General features: G+C 42.8%; 1 protein-coding gene across 1 annotated transcript in view; it reads right to left on the minus strand.

Moving 5' to 3' along the window:
• The window catches only part of ift27 (intraflagellar transport 27 homolog (Chlamydomonas)), a 73,697-nt gene that overhangs the window by 8,248 nt on the left and 40,612 nt on the right, over positions 1 to 24,837 (minus strand). Inside the window, exons 3-5 of the mRNA XM_084318643.1 lie at positions 18,302 to 18,361; positions 17,486 to 17,545; positions 10,553 to 10,670 (exon numbers count right to left, since the gene is read on the minus strand). Of these exons, the coding sequence (XP_084174769.1) occupies positions 10,553 to 10,670; positions 17,486 to 17,545; positions 18,302 to 18,361 (238 nt within the window). The remainder of the gene's footprint in view (positions 1 to 10,552; positions 10,671 to 17,485; positions 17,546 to 18,301; positions 18,362 to 24,837) is intronic.

Genomic DNA, 24,837 nt, shown 5'->3' on the forward strand with positions numbered 1-24,837 from the left:
TTTCCACGCCAAGACAGACGCCACAGAACGGTACCTGCTGAACACGGAGCGGCGCTTAGCCAAGAACCCCGCCCAAGAGAGTGTATACCGCGCTGAGATTGAGAAGCTCATCACAGCGGGACACGTCACAAAGATGGACATTAAAGAGGCTGACCAGACCACTGAATCGTGGTACGTGCCTCACCACAAGGTCCATCACAACGGTAAAGACTGCATAGTATTTAACTGCAGCTACCAGATCGGATCCCAAAATCTGAATAAAGAGTTACTGCCCGGTCCCACACTCGGCCCCTCCCTACTCGGCGTTCTACTCCGCTTCCGCCAGGAAAGGGTGGCCATCAGCGGGGACATTAAAGGAATGTTCCTGCAGGTGAGATTAGTAGAGGCGGACAAGCCCCTGTTACGGTTCCTATGGAGAGAGAAGCCAGGAGATGAGCACCCAGCCATCTACCAATGGGAAGTCCTCCCCTTCGGAACGACGTGCAGCCCCTGCTGTGCTACATTTGCACTACAGAAACATGTAGCAGAGGACCCAGCAGCGGACGAAGAGGTCCGACACAGCGTAAAGAACAGCTTCTACGTAGACAACTGTCTACAAAGCCTTTCAACCCAGGAAGAAGCCGAGGCTCTCCTGATTAAACTCCGCGCCTCATTGATCAAAGGCGGCTTTGATCTCAGGCAGTGGGCCAGCAGCGATCCGCAAGTACTGCGCAGCCTCTCCTCCGAGGACAAGGCAGCCAGCAGCGAGACCTGGATGGCTACAATCCCGGGAGAAGCCCAGGAGATGACCCTGGGATTGGTGTGGCGATTCAAAACAGATTCGCTTCACTACAGACACAAGCCCCTGACTACGGAGCAGGGAAGGCCGGCGGCGGCGCCGACCACCAGACGGAGTGTGTACACAACACTCGCCCGACAATATGACCCGCTAGGATGTATTCTACCGTACACCACCAGGGCAAAAATGATTGTACGAGCATTGTGGGACAAGGACCAGGGCTGGGACGACCCCATTCCCGCACACCTTGCATCCACCTGGAGAGAGTGGGAGATGGAGCTCCACTCACTCCCAGGCGTTAATATGCGCCGAAGCTACTTCCCACCCACGGTGAGGCCAGAGACATGTAAAATGGACTTACACGTCTTCAGTGACGCCTCAGAGGTCGCATACGGATCAGTAGCCTACTTGCGGGCCCAAGAGAAGGGGGGAGAGATCTACACAGCATTTGTCCTCGCCCGCTCGAGAATAGCCCCACGCAAGCAACAATCTATCCCACGTCTAGAGCTCTGCGCAGCCCTAGCCGGAGCGCACCTAGCCACGCTCATCCAACGTGAGCTCACCATACCGGTGTCTAGAACAATCCTGTGGTCAGATTCCACGATGGTACTCGCCTGGATCAAATCGGACTCATGCAAGTACAAGGATGGCTGACCTTCCTCCATGTCGCCTCCGAATCGGTGACAAGCCATTCCACTCAACGGGTATGGACTGCTTTGGCCCGCTGCACATAAAGAAAGGAAGAGGAACCGAGAAGCGGTGGGGTATTGTATTCAAATGCATGACCACCAGAGCGATACACATCGAGCTTCTCCCGACCATGAGCACAGACTCATTCCTTATGGCCTTCCGTAGATTCACATCACGGAAAGGAAGACCGTCTACCCTATTGTCCGATCATGGGACAAACTTCAAAGGCGGCGAAAGAGAGCTGAGAGAGAGCTTCCAAGCTATGGGCCCAGAACTTAAGACCCACCTCGCTCCAGCACAGGTTGATTTCCAATTCAACCCCCCAAACGCACCCCACTTCGGTGGCACTTGGGAACGAGAAGTGCGCTCCATAAAGACAGCCCTGTACGCAGTACTTGGGGCCCAGACTGTGGCGGAAGAAGTCCTAATGACAGTCCTCACGGAGATTGAGGGAGTACTTAACTCGAAGCCCCTCGGATATGTCTCCAGTGATGTGGCGGATATCGACCCAGTTACCCCCAACACACTCCTGATGGGGCGGCTAGATCCTGCATTACCCCAGACAATGTACCGGCCTCAAGAAGCGAACGGCCGACGAATGTGGAGGTACAGCCAAGTGTTAGCTGTTAGTTTCCTACTGCACTACCTACCGTCTCTACAGACCCGCCAGAAGTGGGTAAAGGAGAGAGACAATTTGACAGAAGGAACAGTCGTCATGATTATTGATCAATCACTGCCCAGAGCTATGTGGCCGGCCGGCCGCGTAAGCAAAGTGATCACCGGTGCCGACGGCAAGGTCCGAGCAGCTGAAGTGCTCGTCCAGGGTCGCACTTACACCCGTCCCGTGGCGAGGCTCATAGAACTGCCCCTACTCCCAGACACAATCGATGATGACCATGACCCTATAACCCTATGACTTTGTGAAGTTGACTGACCCCTACAGCAAACCCTTATGTGTAAATAGACAACGCGATTAATCTGTCTCTGTTTAACTGATTAGGTCTGGGACCAATCAGGGGGTGGCTGTTGTGAAGGGCCAGATTAAACCGAATATATATATTTATTTATATATATATATTTAATTGTATTTGTATATTCTCTAATATTCCCCGATATCCCTTGTATATTCCTTGTACAATATGCATTGAATATCCATTCTAGCCTACTGAACATCCCATAATAGTCTCCATTCTACTATTGGTCGAGACCTTGGTGCCAGGCTGCCATACCCCTCAGACCCAGTTCAAACGTACCGCTCCACATGTACGAACAAGTCCTAGTTCCGCGTAGGAATCTGACTACCGCACCACTAATGGGACTATTTGTTCATAGTGCGTATATATACTGCGCTACTAAAGTAGGACTTCCTTTTCAGTCCAGTTTCTTACCCTCCAATAGAGTCACAGACGTAAAGCCTCCCCGCGACGCCACGTGTGGGAGTAAGGCCAAGTTCGCCTACCATCGGTATTGAGACATCGTGTATATTAATATTTGAATAGTCATATTTGGCACTATATCGTCGAGTTGGACGTAGTCTATTAAGCTAATAATAGTCTGTTAATATATAGTGCTTCGTGCGGTGAGAATACTACCGTAGTCAGTACCCCATCGTTTCGGGCAGAGAACTGGCTGCTTATCTAGGGTGGTTGACCCCACATGAAGCTGCACCCGAGGAGCCCCAGAGCCGACGAGCGAGTGGACCTGTATACCGGATTATTCTACCGACGACAGCCCGCCTTCCCAGGCACGGATTATGCTTTGTATACTTTGATTATTCCATGGATAAAGACCCCCGACACTGCCGTGTGTTGGAACCCCCCCCCCCTGGAGAGGACGCAAGGTGAGGAGACGCTCTGCAAGACGAGGTCGCTTCACGTCTCTCCCCCGTGGACCGGAGAGAGCCGGCCCACAAAGAGTCCACCTGCTTTCATCTGTGGTCCAAGGATCGCCGGCGCATTGAACGGCACTACAGTGGGTTCACCTGGGATACCCTTGGCCGGATGAGGCAGCCGGATTCTACCCCCCCCCCCCCTCCTACTCCTGTCGGCTTACAAGCGACCGGATTAACCCCCCCTAGTGTGTCCAGTATATAATCATTAAAGTATCATTGCTGTTATTCCTTAAACTATTCCAGGTCGTATATGTACCACCTGCGCCTTCAGAGATTGGACATTCTCTATTGATATACCGACGAGTACTCTTGCCATAAAAGTGCATACTAATTTCCATTCATAAATGTGATTGATTTGATTAAGTGCTTGCTCTACACACCATCGCTGTGTAGAAATAAAGACCTATTTCTAATTCGTACATTTGTGTTGGATCCGTTTCATCTACGTGACAGTGTTCATCATAATATATTTATGCCGTGTACTGGGTGGCCGAATATTAAGTACAAAGGTAGTGGTAGTAAGTATCATATCTAGTAATACAGTCAGGGAATTGTACCCCTCAGTTACACATATACTATAGAAGAAGCTTCTATCCCCAGGCCATCAGGCTGCTCAACGAACAATGAACACTACACAACAACAACCATCAAACGCACATAGCACACACATCCACACGCACACACTCACTTTAAACAAACACACTGTAGCACCCACTCCACACACTTATAGCACACACTCACTTTAAACAAACACACTGTAGCACCCACTCCCCACACTTTATATTTATTGATGAAGGATTGCACTACAACTCGTACACCTTACTGTAAATTGTACCTAAATTGTACCTCATCCCATTTCTGCTTTGCACTATATAGTATTGTACATTAGTACACTGCATAGTATTGTATATTATATGGTAACTCAGTTACGTCTATTCTGCATCGAACATTGTACATATGTCTATACTGAACACTGTGACCTCATTTTCTACTTCTAATTTACATGCTATACTATGTTATTTGATACTATCTTGTCTAGCACAGTCTCTGGAGCGTAACAGTAAGAAGCATTTTCTATGAAAGTATTCTGTACTTCTGTATGACAACTATTAAAGAAACTTGATAATCTAGCGTTTATTTGAAAACGATTCATAAATAGGCCAACAAATGACAACGTGTCTAGTGTATTCGAGAATATTCCAATAAATGCCGTTTATGGGGGAATCTTTAAATTTGAAAAAAAAAATCGAGAGAACGATAGCTTTTCTAAATGCTATAAAAAGGATATGAACCGATTAAAAAACAATCCGTTTCGACAATGTTGACTGCAAACAAGTCATTGATAAGCGACGGGCAGATTAGACACATAGCCATAATTTAAAACATAGATTATGCGTTTTTAACGCTAACATTGAAGTGGATGATGGCATTCAAGGGGGTAAAAAGGAAAACAAGGCCGGCACTGATAGTGTTAACACTTTGGGTGCCATGGGTTAAATTCATTATCAACCGTAGGTTGCCGGCTCTATTTGTCTATAGAGAAAGTCCCCTTCTTTGCAGGGCTATAACTTTTTAAATTCTATTGCTACATTGCCATTATTAGGGCCCATTCAAAGTCCTATATGTATTGTTCATTGTGTAGCAACGTTAAACTTTTTCATTCACATATTCATAGTAAAGTATGGTCTAATGTATAAGTATGTTTTCATCTCTTTCTGCAGCTTTCTCCAGAACGTGATCTATAGCCCCAAATACATTATATTGATGATGCAATACAGTTTTATGGCAATCAGCGCGATATAAAAAATTCCAACTAGACGTACTTCTAGAAGTTACTACACGTCATCTGATGTTGACCGGATGGGCTAGGGGGCGTTTATAATTCCGTGGGCAGCGTTATACCAATCATCTAATGTGGGTCAAATGTTGATAATAGCAGTTAGTATCGAAGACGGTAATTTTACACGCTAAAACTCACCCCAGTCTCCGCGCGCCGTTGGGCGATCATCGTAGAGTAGAAATTTTACCATTATGGGATGTCGATTTACCCGGTCCATCTCCAGCTTGTATAATGGTATATACGTCCAAATCATGTTGTTTATCGAGTTATTGGCAATCGATCGCTATGTAGTGTGTCGAGATCGAGTCCCGGGACCTATAGCGAGTGCCCGGAAGTAATATGGCAGACCAGCACAACCTCTACGGCACTTCCTGTTAAGCGATTGCGCCGATCGGCCACCAGATGGCGCTCCTGAACCACCAGAGAGCTCAGTGGGTCCTCCTGGTGGATCTCAGGCCAGCGGAGGGGAAATATGAATCCGATCCCAGATTTTTGAAATATTGATATTAAAGACGCTGTAAAGCGTCCTCGGCAACTTGAGCATGGCCGGGAATGACGCTTTTAAGCGGTTTCCGGCAGTCAAAGTGTTAATATACTTCTTTTTTTTTTTTTTTTTTTTAATTAAAAAAAAAATGTAATGTATATATATTATATTTATAATATTATAATTATTATTATTAAATAGAATAATTTTCTATAGGCTTGCTGTGGTAGTCAGTGATAATGGTGTCATTCTGTGTTCAGGCATCCACTTGCCTACTGCCCCTTTAACAACTTATCCTAGCTAAGTTTCGGTTTCACTTTTTTTTTTTTTTTTAACTTTCTTTTATTTTGTGTCATAATGAACATCACATTGCATTAATCATACAGTATAATATACTTGATTCACATAGTCAATGACATTACTCAGGCTCTTCCATCTTATTCAATTTGTTTTCAAAGTATTCAGCATAATCAAAATAAGCTGTATAATCCGAGTACGCCTCATAAACAACCCAGGGGGGGGGGAGGGTTTAAAAAAGAATTTAAGGACATACAGTAGGATAAGAAACGAAAAAATAAATAGAAAAATAAATTTAGCAAAAAAAAAAAAAAAATTTAACAAAAAAAAAAAAAGAAAAAAAAAGAGAGGGAGTCAGGAGGGTCAGACTCATGCTAGTGTATCTCCAGGTACAAGCTTACAAGTGACCATCTCTGCATAAACATATCTTTTTTCAGTTGCAATTGTGCAGTCATTTCTTCCATTGTATACATCTGTCTCAGTCTCTTGGTCCATTGTTTGATTGTCGGTGGTTGATTTTGTAACCATGCCATAGTTATAATTTTCCTTGCTATTAACAGTATCACTCTCAAGATGTATAACGTATCTCCATAGTATGTGCCTTTCGGTATACATCCCAAGATATAGTACGATGGATTCAGAGGTAAATCAAGATCTAGAATGGTTTTAATCTCATTTTTGATATTCACCCAAAATGTCTGCACCCTTGGACAGTCCCAGAAAATATGTGTATGATCTCCGATCATTCCACATCCTCTCCAACATAGTGGTGAGGACCCACCAGCAAATCCGGAGAGAACTTGAGGTTTCACTTCTAAAGAGAATTTAACGAGACTGAATACTAGAGAACAGATGACATATTACAACAATGGCAGAGGATTATTTGGATTTAAACACAGTGGAGCTCAGATGATCTGTCCGGAAAAGTATGTTTCTTTTTCTTATTTGATGATGAGCTGTGCCTGTGAGTCTGGCGGGGGAGAATGTTGATGTGTTTGTTGGCGTGCGTGTGTGTGTGTGCCGGCGACGCATGTGTGTTTCTTTCCATTGGTTTCATTTGGTTAACGTTATTGGGCGCACAAGAAAACGAAAGAAAACTGTAAAACTGTAATAATGACCCTGCAGCTGTTCCAATGTATGTGCCTTTCTCCGTGCACTTTCGCCGCTCTGAAGTCTGACTCGGTGTGCCCGGCCACGCGCGCTGTTCTCGCATGGACCTCGCGAGTGCCTGCATGCATGACTCTTGTGTGTGCGCTGTGGGGCGTATTCGCACCGTGGCGGCCGTACCGTAAATTCGCGGGACGAATACACGTACCGTTACACCCCTAATATATATATATTAGAGCTGGGCCGTTAACGCCGTTACCGGGCTAAGTTAACGCCGGACTGTTATCGCGCGATAAATAAATTGCCGCCGTTAATCTATTCTCCAAGTTGGGGCTCCTCTCCTCTCTCTGTCTGCACGAGAAGCAAGCCACACACACTCACACAAAATGCACATACGGGTACTTAAGGGAGGGGCCTGTCCGTGGCTCCGTGTTGAAGCCACACAGACCGAGCTCTGCGCTCATCATGGCGGAGAGAACAAAACGAAAGTCTGGGTACTTTACGAAAGTCGATGCCGACAACGCACGTTGCCACAAGTGCAATAAAACATTTGCAAGTAAGGGTGGCAATACAAGCAATTTGTCAAAACATCTGTTGTCAAAACATAACATTAGTCTGCAGAAATGCGCTGTTTTCGACTGCTTTGCTCACAGTGTTCCATCTCCATCCACGTCCACTGCAGGTAAGCCAAGATACAGAGTTAGCTAGGCTAATAACGAATTATTACGAATAGGATAATAAATAAAATATAATTGCTTAGCTAATTGTTTAGCTACAAATATATTTGAAAGATGACAACTTTTTATAGATCGTCATTCGTCAGGCTGAGGGGCTGCAGCCACCATGTCCCAGCCCACCCCTCCTCCCTCTACCACCACCGGTCCCAGCCAAACAAAGTCCCTTCACCCTAGCAGCTAGGAAGGATGACAGAAGATAGGGTGAACGAGTGTCACAGGGCTGTGACCCAGTTTGTTGTCAAAGGCCTGCACCCCTTCTCTACAGTGGAGTCCAAGGGCTTTAGGTAACAACTAATCATTCAGTGTATATAGTTTTTTTTTATCTTACATTTGTTGTTTATTATAAAAAGTCTATAATTCAGACACATTTAAAACATTGTTGCTGCTGTTGCTGAAGAAATAATATTTATTTATTATATTTATTTATAATTTATTTATAAAGTTATATAAAAGAACATTGCTGCTGCTGTTGCTGAAGAAATAATATTTATTTATAAAGTTATAAATAATAAAGCAATGTCGATAAAGTACCGAACCGTTAAGCAGTATCGATAAGAGTAGTAGTATCGATAAAATCCTAACGATACCCATCCCTAGGTAAAACACATATTTTGAATGCCTTCGGCAGACTTCAAATGAGCCATTTTAATCTAGATTCATCTAGATTAACTCCAGGATTGCAGATAGATTAATCTAGATTTACAAAATGTATCTATGCCCACCTCTAATATATATATACATGCTTTTTAGCAACACTGTACTTATTGTACTTATTTTATGCCTATTCTTATGTCTGCACTTTCTACATTGCACTACTTCTATTGTCTTTTATACCATGTCTGCATTTTATGCATTGCTTTTATTCTGTCAACTGTATGCACATGTTATGCCTATGTTCATTTTATGCTATTTGCTGTGAAGCACTTTGAGCTGCAATCCATGTATGAAAGGTGGTATATAAATAAAGTTATTATTATTATTATTATTATAATTATTATATACGGTATATAGCATTATTTAGTTATATGGGTTATATGCAGGTGTATACTGTAAGTAGATATATAGAAGAATTATATGGAGGTATATACAGATGGATATGGATCTATCTATCTATCTATCTATCTATCTATCTATCTATCTATCTATCTATCTATCTATCTATCTATCTATCTATCTATCTATCTATCTATCTATCTATCTATCTATCTATCTATCCAAGGTAACATCCATCAGAGGCCTACGAATACATCAAGGCCGGATGAAGTGCTTGAAGAAAGTGAGGCCGGGATCTCGCATTGACCATTATCTTCTGAGAGAAAGGTCAAGTCAGGCGAGTGAAGCTCAGTGGCAGGATTTAACCCACAGTCCACCGAGCATCAGTACCCCGGCTGAAAGTAATTCAAGCACATCAGAGAACTTGGAACCAAGTCACTTGCAACCTTCTTTGGAGCTGAAAGAAGAGCATCGAGGGGTAAAAGCAGAGGGGGGCACACCTGGGACGCCAGGTGTTGCCGTTGAGCCCTTCGGAGGTGTCGTGGGCCTGTCAACGAAACACCAATGAAGGAGGGTGCCCACCTGAAGACCCCAGTGAAGCTTTTACCTCTACCCCATTCAAAAAAGTGCTGATTATCTAAGGGATTGTAATATCTAGTCCTATAAGCTCAACTCTATCTATCTATCTATCTATCTATCTATCTATCTATATATATATATATATATATATATATATTAGGGCTGACCCCTATTAGTCAATTAGTCGACTAATCGGTCGAAAGGAGCCGTAGTCAACTAACCAACCTCTTAGTCGAATAGTAAAAAAAAAAAAAAAAAAAAAATGTACAATATTTTTTTTATCATTCTTTCCAAAAGAAAAGAGGCCTAGAAGCGTGGCTAACGCTAATGACACGCATACCAGAGGCTAACTGCCTACGAAAACAGGCACAGAGGCACTGAAAGAGGATTTCACCCATTCTAATGAACACACTAGACTAGACAAATATCAAGATGTATCCATCAGTGGACCAATTGCATGCTTTTGCAGAGGACAAGAAGCCTTCAGTCGACTCCTTCAGACATTAAGCACCCCCCACAGCCCAAATGGAACGATACAAAAAAAATAAAAAAAGTTAAAAATATACTTTTTTTTTTTTTTACCAATAGTCGACTAACGGCAAATTTTGGCCAATCATAGTCGACCATCCAAATCCTTAGTCGTGGACAGCCCTAATATATATATATGTGCAATAAATATAAATATATAAATGTATCCAGTATATACATATACATGACCCCTATGTTGATGTTCCAAAATATTCTGTGTTTAATCCGGACCTTGCTGTGGCATCGTGCTGGAGGTAACAGTACTGTGGTGGAAAATAGCCGAAGCTAATAACTTACTCAGTCCAAAGAGACCTGGTTAATACAATTTATTAACTCAATCAAAGTATCAATACAATAATAGTCCGAGTTAGGCTGGATTACTCTCAACGAGGTGTTTAGCTAGGACACCACGGGAAGAGTGCCCTCACCGGATCTTCCACATCTTTATACATACAAAACTGGAAGGGGTGGGGTCATAGGAACACACGATGTATAGGGGTGTCATGACATTTTGGGCAAAGGTGGGGGAGGGTTTGTAGGGGTTAAGAATGAGGGATGGGGGTAGGAAGGAAAGATGGGTGAGGGAGATCAAAGAGAGTGGGGAAGGGAGTCTTAACTCCCACGGTACCTGGGACGTGCAGCGCCCCGCAGCGGGCTCGGACCCGCTCCATCCAGCGGCCACAGCTGGAGAAGGACGGCTCGCTGCTCAGATCAAACACCAGACACAGCACTGCCGGCTGCCCCCACTGAGGGGGGGTGAGAGACACAGGGGGGAGGAGGGGCGTGTAGGGGGGGGGGGGGGGGGGGGGGGGGGGGGGGCAGACGAAGAGAAACAGTTAAGAGACAGTTGAAAAAATTCAATGCACATCTCACACACATCCAAAAACTCTAAACAGTTTTGCATACGTTCATTTAGATTGACAGTTATTGAGAGTAACTGGCGGCGACGGTGGCTCGGGAGCAGTGTTGTGCTAGTTACTGAAAAATAGTAACTCAGTTACTTTACTAGTTACTCATTTCAAAAGTAACTCTGTTACTTTACTAGTTACTTACACCCAAAAGTAATGCGTTACTGTGAAAAGTAACTATTTAGTTACTTAAAAAAAAATTGCTCCCATGCCCTTGGCCAATCAGAGAGCGTTCGCCAGAAATGCGGCTATGGAAAGTATAGACGCTTACAGCGGAGCGTCAGTCAGTGGCCAATCAGAGAGCGTTCGCCAGAAATGCGGCTACGGAAAGTATAGACGCTTACAGATACTCAAAATATGTTGATCAACTTGACAGTTTCCATTCACATCACTGAACTCTGCTAAGCAATGTGGTCTAGATACAAACACAAATCTGACAAACACAAATGTTGTCCAGAGTCCCGACATAATAAGAAATGCGCCGTGCCTAATTGTATCGCTGCTTAGGTTGAAGGAACAGCCTTGATGTCGCTGGAGCATTTCATTATAACCGTCTTGCAACGTTGTTTAAGATATCAATCGTGCATTGCAACGTTAGCATAGTTAGGATATCAATTGTGCATGAAAGGACTATATTTATATTGTTTGATTAGTATTGATGAGATTCCCTGGCAGATTCATAGTCAAAATCCGTTGATCAACTTGAGTTTCCATTCATTTCCATTCACATCACTGCACTCACCAGTGTCTGTCGAGATGTAACGTTAGTCCAGCAGCCCCTCAAACATTTTCTTTATCTCATTTCCATGTTGTACTGTATATTCTCTCTCCAAGTAGTTGGAAAAAGTTATTTTATTTGTGCTCGACAAAAGAGAAATACGCGAGTAGCTGGGCGCTGCCATTAACAGTCAGGACTAGATAGTAAACAAAACACGCCCCCAGCACAGCGTTTCCGCAGGCAGACAGGATAATAATAATAATAATAATAATAATAATAATAATAATAATAATAATAATAATAATAATAATAATAATAATAATAATAATCACTACCGCTCGCTATCAATCTACGCAGTATATATAACGCAAATAGCGCAGTAACGAACCATTCAGTAACGCTAACGGCGTTACTGAATTTCAAAAGTAATGCGTTAGAGTATTAGTTATCGCCAAAAGTAACTTCGTTACTGTAACGCGTTACTTTGTAACGCGTTAGTCCCAACACTGCTCGGGAGGTAGAGCAGTCGTCCGTCTGGTAATCCGGAGGTTCCCGGTTCGATTCCCGCTCCTCCCGGGCAGCGTGTTGAAGTGTCCTTGAGCAAGACACTTAACCTCTAACCGCTCCTGATGAGCAGGTTGGCATTCACATCGATGTGTGAATGTGTGAGTGAATGGGTAAAATGTGAGGAATAAATTGTAAAGCGCTTTGGATAAAAGCTGCTATATAAATGCAGCCATTTACCATTTATAAATTTGTTTGAATATGGCCACTGGTGATGTCATCAGGGACATTAAATCCTTACTTACTTACTTACTTATCCTCTTCGTCCCGGTTAGGGCATAAGGCCGCAATCATACACTGCCACTGAATCCTGTCTCGTGCTTTGGCCTGCGCTTCGTCCCAGGAAAGACCCATCTCCTTCAGCTCCATCATCACTGTCCTTCGCAAGGTGTTCTTTGGTCTACCCCTCTTTCTCTTCCCAACTGGGGTCCATCTCAAGGACATTAAATCCTTGCGTTGTGTTAATTACAGCTCCGTGAAATTATATTGATGTAAAAATAGGAATGTCTTATCGGGACTGCAACCATATCATTTCACGGAGCTGTAATTAACACAACACAAGGATTCACTCTCCCTGATGACTTCACCGGTGGGCGGTGGCCATGTTCAAATTTATCTCTCGATAAATGTTTAGAGTTTTTGGATGTGTGTGAGATTATGTCAAATAAATCAGCATTGTTTTTTGGTGAAATGCCCCTTTAAACTCTAGTGGTCCACTAGACTTCATCTCTCAAACGCATTGCACCCCCCAGTCCTCTCCAATAACTTGAGTCTCTCCCCCCCTCTCTCTCTCCCCCTCTCTCTCTCTCTCTCCCCCTCCCTCTCCCTCTCCCTCTCAGTGCATGGGGTTGGCCTAGATGCACGGTTTCTCTTGAAGCAAGATCAAATGAATGATTAGTAATTTATATGTTATTCGATATCCTAATTTTATATACATTTTACTCGTTTAAATAAACAATTTGATAGTATTTCCCATCTTTGCTGAGTTTCACAGTTTTCTGTGAAAGGAATTAAAAGGCCTGTCCCACATGGACGCCTGTGATCATTCATGTTTCTAGGTTGCATAGTAAAAAGATTGTGACTGATATGAGTTGTTGTCATGGGCTAACACACAAACAATAGCTGCGTACATGCATGCACACACGCATCAATCCACCCATACCCACACACACACACAAACAATTGACCTTCACGCCAAATGTCAGCCTCCTAGGGGCGGAAGCTGTGGCCGCTAGAGTGGGGGACACTGTTGTGGGTCCTGACCAACCGACAGAGCGAGCTAAACAGCTGCTGGTCATGGCTAATTATAATAACATCTAAATCCCTCCATAAACTTCAACTAATTCAGAACACCTCAGCCTGCATCATCACCCGCTGCCCCAAATTCTCCCACATCACACCTGTCCTCTCCTCACTTCACTGGCTCCCTGTCAAGTATAGAATTGACTTTAAGATCTGTCTCCTCACTTACAAAGCCCTCCACTCCCTAGCACCTGATTACATCTACAACCTTCTTCAACACTACACTCCCTCCCGCTCACTCCGCTCATCCAACTTAGCCCTTCTGAGCACACCACACTACCGCCTTAAATCCACAGAAAACAAATCATTCTCCTCCGCTGCTCCCCGACTCTGGAATCAACTCCCATCACACATCAAAAAAGCCCCATCTGTAGAAACATTTAAGTCCCACCTCAAAACCCACCTGTTCAAACTTGCATACCCACACTCCTGACCCCCAACCCCTGCATCACTTACTTTTTCACATCTGTACAGACCTATACTTTAGTATTATTATTTATTAAAAATAATTCTCTGTCTTGTCTCTAAGCTGTCTCCCTCTCTCTGTATTATCCCCACTATCAGCCACTTAACACTTTAACATGAGCGGGCACACACTCATGTCGCACACACGCACACTTATGGCCAAAGGAAAGGACACTTTAAATTAGAATAACAGGAACAGTGTATTGCACTACCAAAGCTAACTAGCATGTCCCATATGCTCTGTAAATAACTATGTACAGATACCGAGATGACACTCCATGTTACCTGTTACCTGTTTACTGCACAATGTTGTTTATTCATTTTTTGATTCTATTATATGTTGTACCACTGTATTGCACATCGTTGCGGGCAAGACCACACGCATTTCATTGTATACCTGTATGCCGTGACAATTAAAACTCTTGACTTGACTTGACTTGACACTATGTCGTCATTGTGAAAGTTCATGTACTGTGTTTGTCCCTGTACTGTGTTTGTCTGTATGCTATAATGCCATGTATGTAAAGCGCTTTGAGATTCCTAATGTAAGGCGATATATAAAATTAATTTATTATTATTATTATTATTATTATAAGTAAGTAAGTAATAAATACACATCATTAACACTTTGGACGCCAGACCCGATGATAGTCGGGTTATCTCGCCATGCGTTGAGCGCCAGGACCGCCAGGGAGCGGTTGTCCCGATCAGATTGAGAAGCATGAGATGCTCCCGGTGCATGATGTGTGGTGGATTATGTTGGCGACACGATCAACACCAATACTGGGACTCGCGATCAGATAATTAGAATATTCTTATTGGGGTACATCCTAGTGAAGGTAAGACCTATATGGTGTCAATCCTGCTGTGATCCAACCATGATTTCACTTCCATCACAACATATGTGTGTAACGTTACTCCACAACGTGTGCCGTTGGTGATGATCAAAGCATCAGAAATCTACCTCCCCCCCACCCTTTCATGCATTAACTCTTTCAGTGCCACGCCTGGTTTTCCGTTTTACCGCTTGAATGCCACCATCGGCGCCAATGTTAACGTTAATATCGCCTAATCTATGTTTTAAATTATGGCTATGTGTCTAATCTGCCCATCGCATTATCAAAGACTATTTTCCAGTCAGTGCTGTGAAGGCAGATTGTTCTTTTATCGCGTCGTTTCCGTTTCAGAGCAGTTAGAAAAGCCCCCGTTTTGATATAAAAAACAGCTCATTCTGGAGCATTCTATGAAAATCGTCTTTTAGTGGAATATTCCACAACGTTGATATTCGTCGGCCTTTTTATGAATCGTTTTCAAATAAACGCTAGATGATCAATATTATACGTGCACGCAAGCACATTACGGCCGCGCACTGATAATCGCTCCGTTGATTTCCTCACAGACTTTTACAGTGAAACCGAAAGAAGACATTTCACAAAACAGCTTATAACTTCATCAAACTTACTCCGATTATCCTACCACTGATAACATAGAGTCCTTACCTGACATCAGATGGTATCCAACTGGTATATTCCAATTCCTGATCACCATTCGAAAAAATCGATACGTGTATGGATCCAACGCGACACTGTAGAACTCCATGATCCGCGGGGATCTGAGGCTCCAGAATGAACTGTGGTAACCCCGACTGGATCAGTGAACTGGAAAATGTGGAGTACCGGATTTTTTTCCCCATTAATTTTCATTGAGTCCATTCCAAAATCACTTATGTCATCTGGGAGAAGACAGGGGGCGCTTTTTTCCACAGTGATCACCGGCGCAGCTCGGCTATACTCGGGTAGGCTCGGGTGATGCAATAATTTTTCAGATCGCAAAAAAAAATTAAATAATAATAATTCAGAGAAATCTCGTGAGTGGCACGCAACCACCTATAAAAAAAACCGAGAAATCTCGTGAGTGGCACTGAAAGAGTTAATGATGAAACATAATACCGATAATATAGATGTGTTTTCAAAATAGTGGCATGTACAGGCGAGAAATGACAATGTTTTTAGTGAATTGCACGTATTGCTGCATAGCGTCGTTTTCTGGGATTAGACAGGATTATTCTAAAACTATACTCATATTCACCACGGTATAAAACGGGAATGTATGGATGACATTTTTTTTCTTTTTCTCATATTGAACGATAGATAGGTGATGTCAAATGGGCCATAGTATTGTATCCATAGCTATAATATAGAATATAGTTATAGCCCTGCAAACACCGCCACGTATTCCTATACTTTAGAGCAGGGCTATTCAACTGGCGGCCCGCGGGATGATTCTGACCGGCCCGCCAAAGATTACATGATAATAAAAAATAAAAATAAAAAATAAATTTACTTTTTTTTTTCATGTCAACGTTAACACGCACAATTGAGCCAAAAGTCACTCAATTAATGACAGATTTCATTGATAAATTGAGGGAAAACTTTGCAAGTCGATTTGATGAATTTGACATGTCCAGAGAATTGATGCATTTTGTGAGCAACCCATTTGCCAATGTAGCTGCTATTTCCACAAAAGGACAAGAGTTCCTTGCATCGCTTCACATTGATGAAGGTCTCCTGCAACTTGAAATAATTGACATGCAAGCATCATCTGCTCTGAAGCAGGCACTTGAGAATGAATCCACCACAACATTTTGGATAAAGTGTATTCATGTCAAGACATTCCCCAAAATAAAAACGCTGGCAATATCTGGGCTAACAATGTTTGGCTCAACATACACCTGTGAATCCAGTTTCTCTCACATGAATGCCATTAAAACAAGCAACCGTGCCTCCTTAACAAATGAGCATTTGCATCACTGTTTGCGGGTAGCCCTCACTTCCTATGAACCCTCTTTCTCTGCCATTGCCCAGTCAAAGAAGTGCAATCGCTCTCATTAGATGTGTGTATGTAGGCTAGGCCTGTCTGCCCCCCACCCCCCTGATGTTTGAGAGTTAAGAGTGGACAATAAGTGCTGATAAGATGCTGTGATTTGCTGTTGTTGCACAGACATGAAGCACTTTTTCATAAGCTCAGCTGCACTATAAATGTGTTTTTTTGTTCAAGTGTTGAAGTTAGAATGTTCAGATGCACATCATGCACTTGTTTGTTTTTTATTTTATTTTTATATTGAAATGTTGAAGAGGAGATGTTGCAGTTGTTGCACAGTCATAAATGAAGCACTTTTTGCAGGAGATGTTGCAAATGTGGCACATAAATGAAGCACTTTTTTTGAAAAGTATACTACTTTTGCAATGTAGTTAAATAAAAGTTGTGAAAATGTGGTTGCGTGTTGTGTCAAGTGTACATATATTCATAGCACGGGGAGGCGCCGTGGCAGTCCGGCCCCTGGCCCCTTGGATTTCTGACAATGTGGCCCCCTGAACAATTTAGTTGAATAGCCCTGCTTTAGAGCGTCTGCCTTTTAACAACACATCACGCATATTGCTCCGGTGTCCAAAGTGTTAACAACAACAACAACAAAACCAACAACAACAACAACAACAACAACAAACAAGTGCATCCAAACACATCCCAGCACCATGCCAGTGCCTTTCTGCAACAAAAAGAGCCTTTTACTTTGTTCCTTTCCAGTGGCTGTAGAAAGACTTACCATCTTCTCACAGGCCTCGACAAACGTCTCCCTTCCAGCAGAGTCAATAATATACAACTCCTGATCAGAGAGAGAGAGACAGAGAGAGCGAGACAGAGAGAGCGAGACAGAGACAGAGACAGAGACAGAGACAGAGACAGAGACAGAGAGAGAGAGAGAGAGAGAGAGAGAGAGAGAGAGAGAGAGAGAGAGAGAGAGAGAGAGAGAGAGAGACTGAATATGAGATCACAATAGGTTGTAGGGTACACAGAGGTCCTCGTAGTGTGAAGCAGGGCAGAAAGAAGAGACACAGGGGTTAAGTGGTATTTATTTGTTAAAATAAGTGTTAAATAGCTCTACATTCTGACAGCCATCACCGATATAGTGTGTCTGGTCAATAACATGGGTCTCTCAATCCCTCCGCTCTACAGTAAAAAATATTTTCTGGTATCCCATTCCAATCAGGAGAGAGAACCCTAGAATTTTTTTTTTTTTTTTACTTATTTCAAAAAATCTTGCCAGGCCAGATTTGCTTACTACACTGGCAGATTATTTGACAAATGTTCTTAAAAATAGTTCTTATTTTTGTCAGACCATTTTTGCAGTGTGGAGTTCTCTCTCCTGATTGGATAAAGTGGCAACGGGATACCAGAACATGTATTTTCTGTTTTGGAGGGACTGGGAGACCCATGTTACTGACCAAATATCTGACTCTATATCTACTGATATCAGTGATGGCTGTCAGAATGTAGAGCTATTATTTTAACATGTAGACCACTTACTTTAACAAGAAAATACCACTTACAGCAGCTTTAAGAAGAGGAAGGCCGGACGCACCACGGTGTTGTTAGTCTGGGGGACGTTCAGGGACTTGACCAGCATCTCCACTCCTGTCGTCTGTGGAAAAATCACAAGACAAAGACAAGGACACGTTATGGAAGTAGCAGGAGTTCCTCTTCTCTACGGTCTCAATATGAGGAATGACATGACTAAGGAAGACAACGTCACATTACTTTGGCGTGAAATTGTGAGACCGATCCGTGAATCACTGTGTGTTTGTTACCCCGTTGAAGTTAGTCACAAGACCTCTGTAGCGACTAGAGCTATAGGCTATATATGCAGTGGTGGAAGAAATACCCAGATAAATGAGTACTCTGGTCAAAGTAAAAGTCGTCCATTCAAATTCTACTTAAGTAAAAGCAGAGTACATATTCTACATGACGTTTGTGTATTCCAGTGCTTGGGAGCGTTCAATCCTCAATCCACTGACGTCTAAAGGTCATGTTAAAGTGGTATGTGGTCCAGTGATGCTGCTCTGATTAAAGGTCATGTTAAAGTGGTATGTGGTCCAGTTATGCTGCTCCGATTAAAGGTCATGTTAAAGTGGTATGTGGTCCAGTTATGCTGCTCCGATTAAAGGTCATGTTAAAGTGGTATGTGGTCCAGTTATGCTGCTCCGATTAAAGGTCATGTTAAAGTGGTATGTGGTCCAGTTATGCTGCTCCGATTACTTCCTCTTGAAATTGACAGGCTTCAAATGTGAAAGCATATAATATTCATATACATTTACATTTTGCCATGTTTTCTATGCAAAATCTTTTTCTTCAAAGTAACTAGTAACTGATGGGTTCAGATAAATGTAGTGGAGTAAAAAGTACAATATTTCCTTTGAAATGTAGTGAGTACAAGTATAAAGTTCCCTAAAATGAAAATACACGTAAAGTACAAGTAGCTCGAAAGTGTAACGTACAGTACTTGAGTAAAAGTACTTTCCACCACTGGCTCTATGTATCACATCATGCAACAGGCCTCAACACAAGCAGCACTGTACACACCATGCTCTGGTACAGGCATCAACACAAGCAGCACTGTACACACCATGCTCTGGTACAGGCCTCAACACAAGCAGCACTGTATCACATCATGCTCTGGTACAGGCCTCAACACAAGCAGCACTGTATCACACCATGCACTGGTACAGGCCTCAACACAAGCAGCGCTGTATCACACCATGCACTGGTACAGGCCTCAACACAAGCAGCACTGTACACACCATGCTCTGGTACAGGCCTCAACACAAGCAGCGCTGTACACACCATGCTCTGGTACAGGCCTCAACACAAGCAGCACTGTATCACATCATGCAACAGGCCTCAACACAAGCAGCGCTGTATCACACCATGCTCTGGTACAGGCCTCAACACAAGCAGCACTGTACACACCATGCTCTGGTACAGGCCTCAACACAAGCAGCGCTGTACACACCATGCTCTGGTACAGGCCTCAACACAAGCAGTGCTGTACACACCATGCTCTGGTACAGGCCTCAACACAAGCAGCACTGTATCACATCATGCTCTGCAGGGCTTGACATAAACTTTTTGGACAAGTGGCTCAGATATTTTACTTGTCCGAAAGCTAAACTTACTTGTCCGAAACGTATTGTGAAAATAAAGGCCTATTAAAAAATACATTAAAATAACTAGAGATTTGGACAATTATTATGATTGAATAACTTAAACAAAGTGTGTGTGCATTTGTGTGTGTGGAGTATATACTGTATGATCAGTCCTCCAGCTCATCTTCTAGAGCAATATGATATTCGCGTTCACGGAATCGCGGAATTGACCAATAAAAATGCCGGTTAGCCTAGGCATTGTCCAACTAACACCTCTCCCGAAGGCTAACGGGCACTGTCCGCTTCCATTCATTGTGCTAAGCTAGGCTAACGCGCAGCCAGATAGCTTTCTACTGAACGCACAGAGAGGAAACTGGTATCTATCTTCTTGTCTCTCTCTGGAGAAGATTGTAAGCTAATTTCCCAAAATGTTGGCGTGTTCCTTTAAATGTGGCCAAGATCAGATTCCAGTGTGAACCGGTCACACGCTCCTGAACTTGCGCAAAGGAACAATAGAGAGAAGATGGATATAAGAATTGTGGCAAATGTCACAATCTAGAGTGACGTGAAAGTCACATGACTGTTCACACTGTCATGAAAGAAACAGATCTGGAGTCAGATTCGGGCCACTTTTGCCTGCAGTCTGAACTGGATTTCTAAGAGCTGCATCTGTTGCCTTAGTGATGTCAGCTGGTCACGGCTTCTTAGTCTGGTTAATACACACTACAGCACCTACAAGAGCCATCCATCAATACTGGAGAGAAATAAATTGTGCACCCCCCCCCCCTCATAATTTCCCTGAATTAATAAAGACAGTGTTTAGGGGTGTGGGCTCGACGTGAGAAATCATAGCCCGCTCAAATTAAAACAGATGAAGTTAACCTTCCTCTCTGGCGCTTTGAGATTCAAAGCAGATCTAACTAGACTGGATAGGGCCGAGCTGCCTTGCTCCGGTTGGTGTGAGATCAGTTGATAACCTTGGAGGAAGAAAGCCAAGGTGTCTTTATATTAGGAACAAACTCTGTTCTGATCTCCTGAGGCCTGACCGGGGGAGCGTGTCCAACACTGCAAACTGCAGCGCAGCACAGAGCGAACGCGCACACACGCAGAGGCATGCACACAAGCACACACACTTAAGTCTGACCTCATTCTAACACATACACAAAAAGCCCTTCATAGTTCATTACACAAATCCACAAAAAGCTCTCTCTCTCTATGGGTATACATTAGTTTATGGGCTCATTACTGGATGTCCAATATAATATATACTGGATTATTCAGCTCACCACATGCATGCAAGAGTCTCTCTCTCTCTCTCTCTCTCGTCTCTCTCTCTCTCTCTCTCTCTCTATACAAGTGTCTCTCTCTCTCTCTATATATATATATATATAAGTGTCTCTCTCTCTCTCGTCTCTATATATATATATATATATATATATATATAAGTGTCTCTCTCTCTCGTGTGTGTCTCTCTCTATACAAGTGTATCTCTCTATATATATATATATATAAGTCTATCTCTCTCTCTCTCTCTCTCAAGTGTCTCTCTCTCTCTCTCTCTCAAGTGTCTCTCTCTCTCAATACAAGTGTCTCTCTCTCTCTATATATATATATATAAGTGTCTCTCTCTCTCTCTCTCTCTTTCTCTCTCTCTCTCTCTCTCTCTCTGGAATGTCAATGAGAGCCTATTAGCAACATAAGCTGAAATATCACTAACAGGCCGTCTGACATTTCAAAGGAGGACCTGAGTGGAATGGATCCCGGTACCCTTCAGAATCAAAAGGTGCATAATGACATGAGGGGGAGGAGTTAATCTGCTAGTGCACATATCACACATATACAGTATATATTTACATATCACACATATACAGTATAGATTTACATATCACACACATACAGTATATATTTACACATCACACATACAGTATACAGGTGCAGCTCGATAAATTAGAATATCGTGGAAAAGTTATTTTATTTCAGTAATTCAATTCAAAAAGCAAAACTCTCATAGATTATAGATTCATTACACACAAAGTGAAATATTTCAAGCCTTTATTTGTTTTAATTTTGATGATTATGTATTACAGCTCAGGAAAGCCCAAAATTCTGTATCACCAATAAAAAATAAAAAATAGATGTATTTTTCTTTTGTATATAGAAATGTCGGCCTTCTGAAAAGTATGTTCATGTATGTTCACTCAGTACTTGGTTGGGGCTCCTTTTGCACAAATGACTGCATCAATACAGCTAAATATATATACTTTTCCACGATATTCTAATTTATTGAGCTGCACCTGTACATATCACACATATACATATATGTGGAAAAACAAGTATCTCACGTTTTTCTGAATGTATGTACATTCATAAAATAATCGGATTCTGAATATACATATTACATATATATCACATACTTCCAATGAAGCTGCTTCTTACCTTTTCTTTTTTTTGTAAGCCAATCAGATTAACTGACCTTGAGTTATTGAACCACACATGTGACATGTGCCAGCTGAACTGTGAAGAAGTTGCATAAAAACCTTTTTTACGTCTTCTCCAGATAGACAAGAAGACAGACCAGGCTGCAGAAACAAATTAGTGGGGGGGCATAAAATTTTCTCGGGGGGGCACAATGGTTTTTCAACACAGGTTCCCTTTTATCGTTTCAGCTGGGACAGCGGCGCTGTGGCTTGCTTGGCGCTGCCCACGGTGCTGAACTAAACAGCAGAGAGGCAATTGAAAAATCTAATTTCTCTCCATCTTAAGAACTTTCACTTATACAAAAACAGACTGAACGGATATATATAACAGACCTGCTGGGGCAGTGGACTGAGAGCAGGGTACACAAACAGGCTGGATAAGATGGTCAAGAAGGCCAGTAGCGTGGTTGGGGTGGAGCTGGACTCAAGCGAGGGTGGCGGAGAGGAGGAACCTTGCTAAGCTCCAGGCCATCAGGGAAAACCCCTCCCTCCCACTATACACAGACTTGGCTGACAGGAGGAGCATGTTATAGGCTCACACTACCTAAATGTAGCACTGAACGGCACAGGAAGTCCTTCATTCCGACAGCCATCAGACTATACAATGCATTACTGTGCCTCACTGCATCACTGAGCATCAGAGTGACAGTTACCATCTTCCTGGACTCTTACTTTTTAAACAGCACTGTGCATTATTACACCTACTGTAGACTTCAGTATATTTTACTGTATTTATTTATTGTATCTTTTATTCTATTTTTATTTTATTTCATTTTATTCTATTCTATTCTTAGGCCATTTGTTTTGTTATTCTTATTTGTGACTTGTTCTGTCTAAATGTTTAATGTTGAGTGATTTGCAGTGTCAAATTTCCCTCATGATAATACATTTCTATTCTATTATATTCTATATCTTTGAAAAGTCTCCATTTATTCAACACTTCTGAATTCACTGACAAACTGAACTGAACTGACAAAAATAAGGTGCATAAAAAAGCAAACAAAGTTCCTCCACAGGCTACTCACCATCATAAGTAGAGAGGCAAGCGGCATTTGGGGACAGAGTGAAATCTTCTTAAAACACTGCCCCTCCACTCATTCCTGAACTTTTTTGTTAAGTCCTTCTCAAATGCCAACTGAATTAAATTGGCCTTAGTTGCGTCGATGAAGCATACTAAGGCGATGTTCTGTAAAGACGTTCTTAAGGGTAGAAAACGAATTCTCACAGAGTGCCGTGCTAGCTTCAGTAGTGTTGTTGTTGACATCAGTGCCCACTAGGGCTGTCCCCGAGTCCCCGACTAAGGATTTGGATAGTCGACTTTGATTAAAAAATTAAAATAAAAAAATTTACCAGGGTGGGCACAGCTGACTCAGTGGGCGGGCCCGGCCCCCGAATGCCCGCCCATGGCGCCGGGACTGCAAGAAGATAGATACCAGTTTCCTCTCTGTGCGTTCAGTAGAAAGCTATCTGGCTGCACGTTAGCCTAGCCCTAGCCCCTTAAGCTTACCCCCCATTTTGCAGAAAACTAAGCAATTTGCATACTTTTTTTGCAGAGCTTAGCTTTATACGTTATACTTATAGCACATGCATGAGTCTGGTCTCTTTTGAAAGGTAACATTCTGAAGTTGCTGAAGCAATAAAGACAAATCACTTTGAGTGCTAATGTATTAGAGAAACAGAGGTTTGAACACACTGAAATGTCCTTACTTTTTTGTTGACAGATTACTGTTTTTAAGTTCCAGGACTTCCAGCATAGAGGTATGAGCTGGAAAACACAGCGGTTCCATAGCCTGAACACTTTGATGAACATTGTTACTCAGCTGATAGAGTTGTGCCCTTCCTGATGGCTTGTCGTACAGAACTTGTAAGTCGCTTTGGATAAAAGCGTCAGCTAAATGACTAAATGTAAATGTAAATGTAGTACAGGTCCAGATTTGATAAAAATCCATAAAAAAATTTGTGCCTGAGAAAGGTTTTTGTAAACAGTGTACCGGGAAAAAACTGCGTCCACTTCCATTCATTCTGAATTCATTCTGACAACAATTCGTTCTTCTTTGTCACCTTTCACTACCTTCCCAAACTATCACACACTCGGCTGGGGTCTCTTTCGGAGCGGACGCTCATTGGCTACAATGGTAATTTTTGCCATCAGAGGTGATTGGTCAGTTCTAAACCATTCTAGACCGGAAGTGGTCATGACCGTAAGTAGTCGTTTTGGATGACGCTCGCCGGATATATCATCATGTAACTCGAGACCCGAAGCACACAGCTGGTTGAGGGTAGTGGCTATCGAAAGGTGGCAAATTCAACTTCAAATGGTGCATTGGACGATCCTCGAAAAATGCAGCTTCGACCCGGTAGATGAGCGCAAAGACATGCCGTGACGTGCTCGCAAAGTGCAAAACGTACGGTATGAGACCCACCGAACCTTAACAGGCTAGCTTAGCACAATGAATGAAAGCGGACAGTGCCGGTTAGCCTTCGGGAGAGATGTTAGT

Source organism: Notolepis coatsorum (assembly GCF_963971535.1).
Source record: "Notolepis coatsorum genome assembly, chromosome: 7".
Lineage (NCBI taxonomy): Eukaryota > Metazoa > Chordata > Actinopteri > Aulopiformes > Paralepididae > Notolepis > Notolepis coatsorum.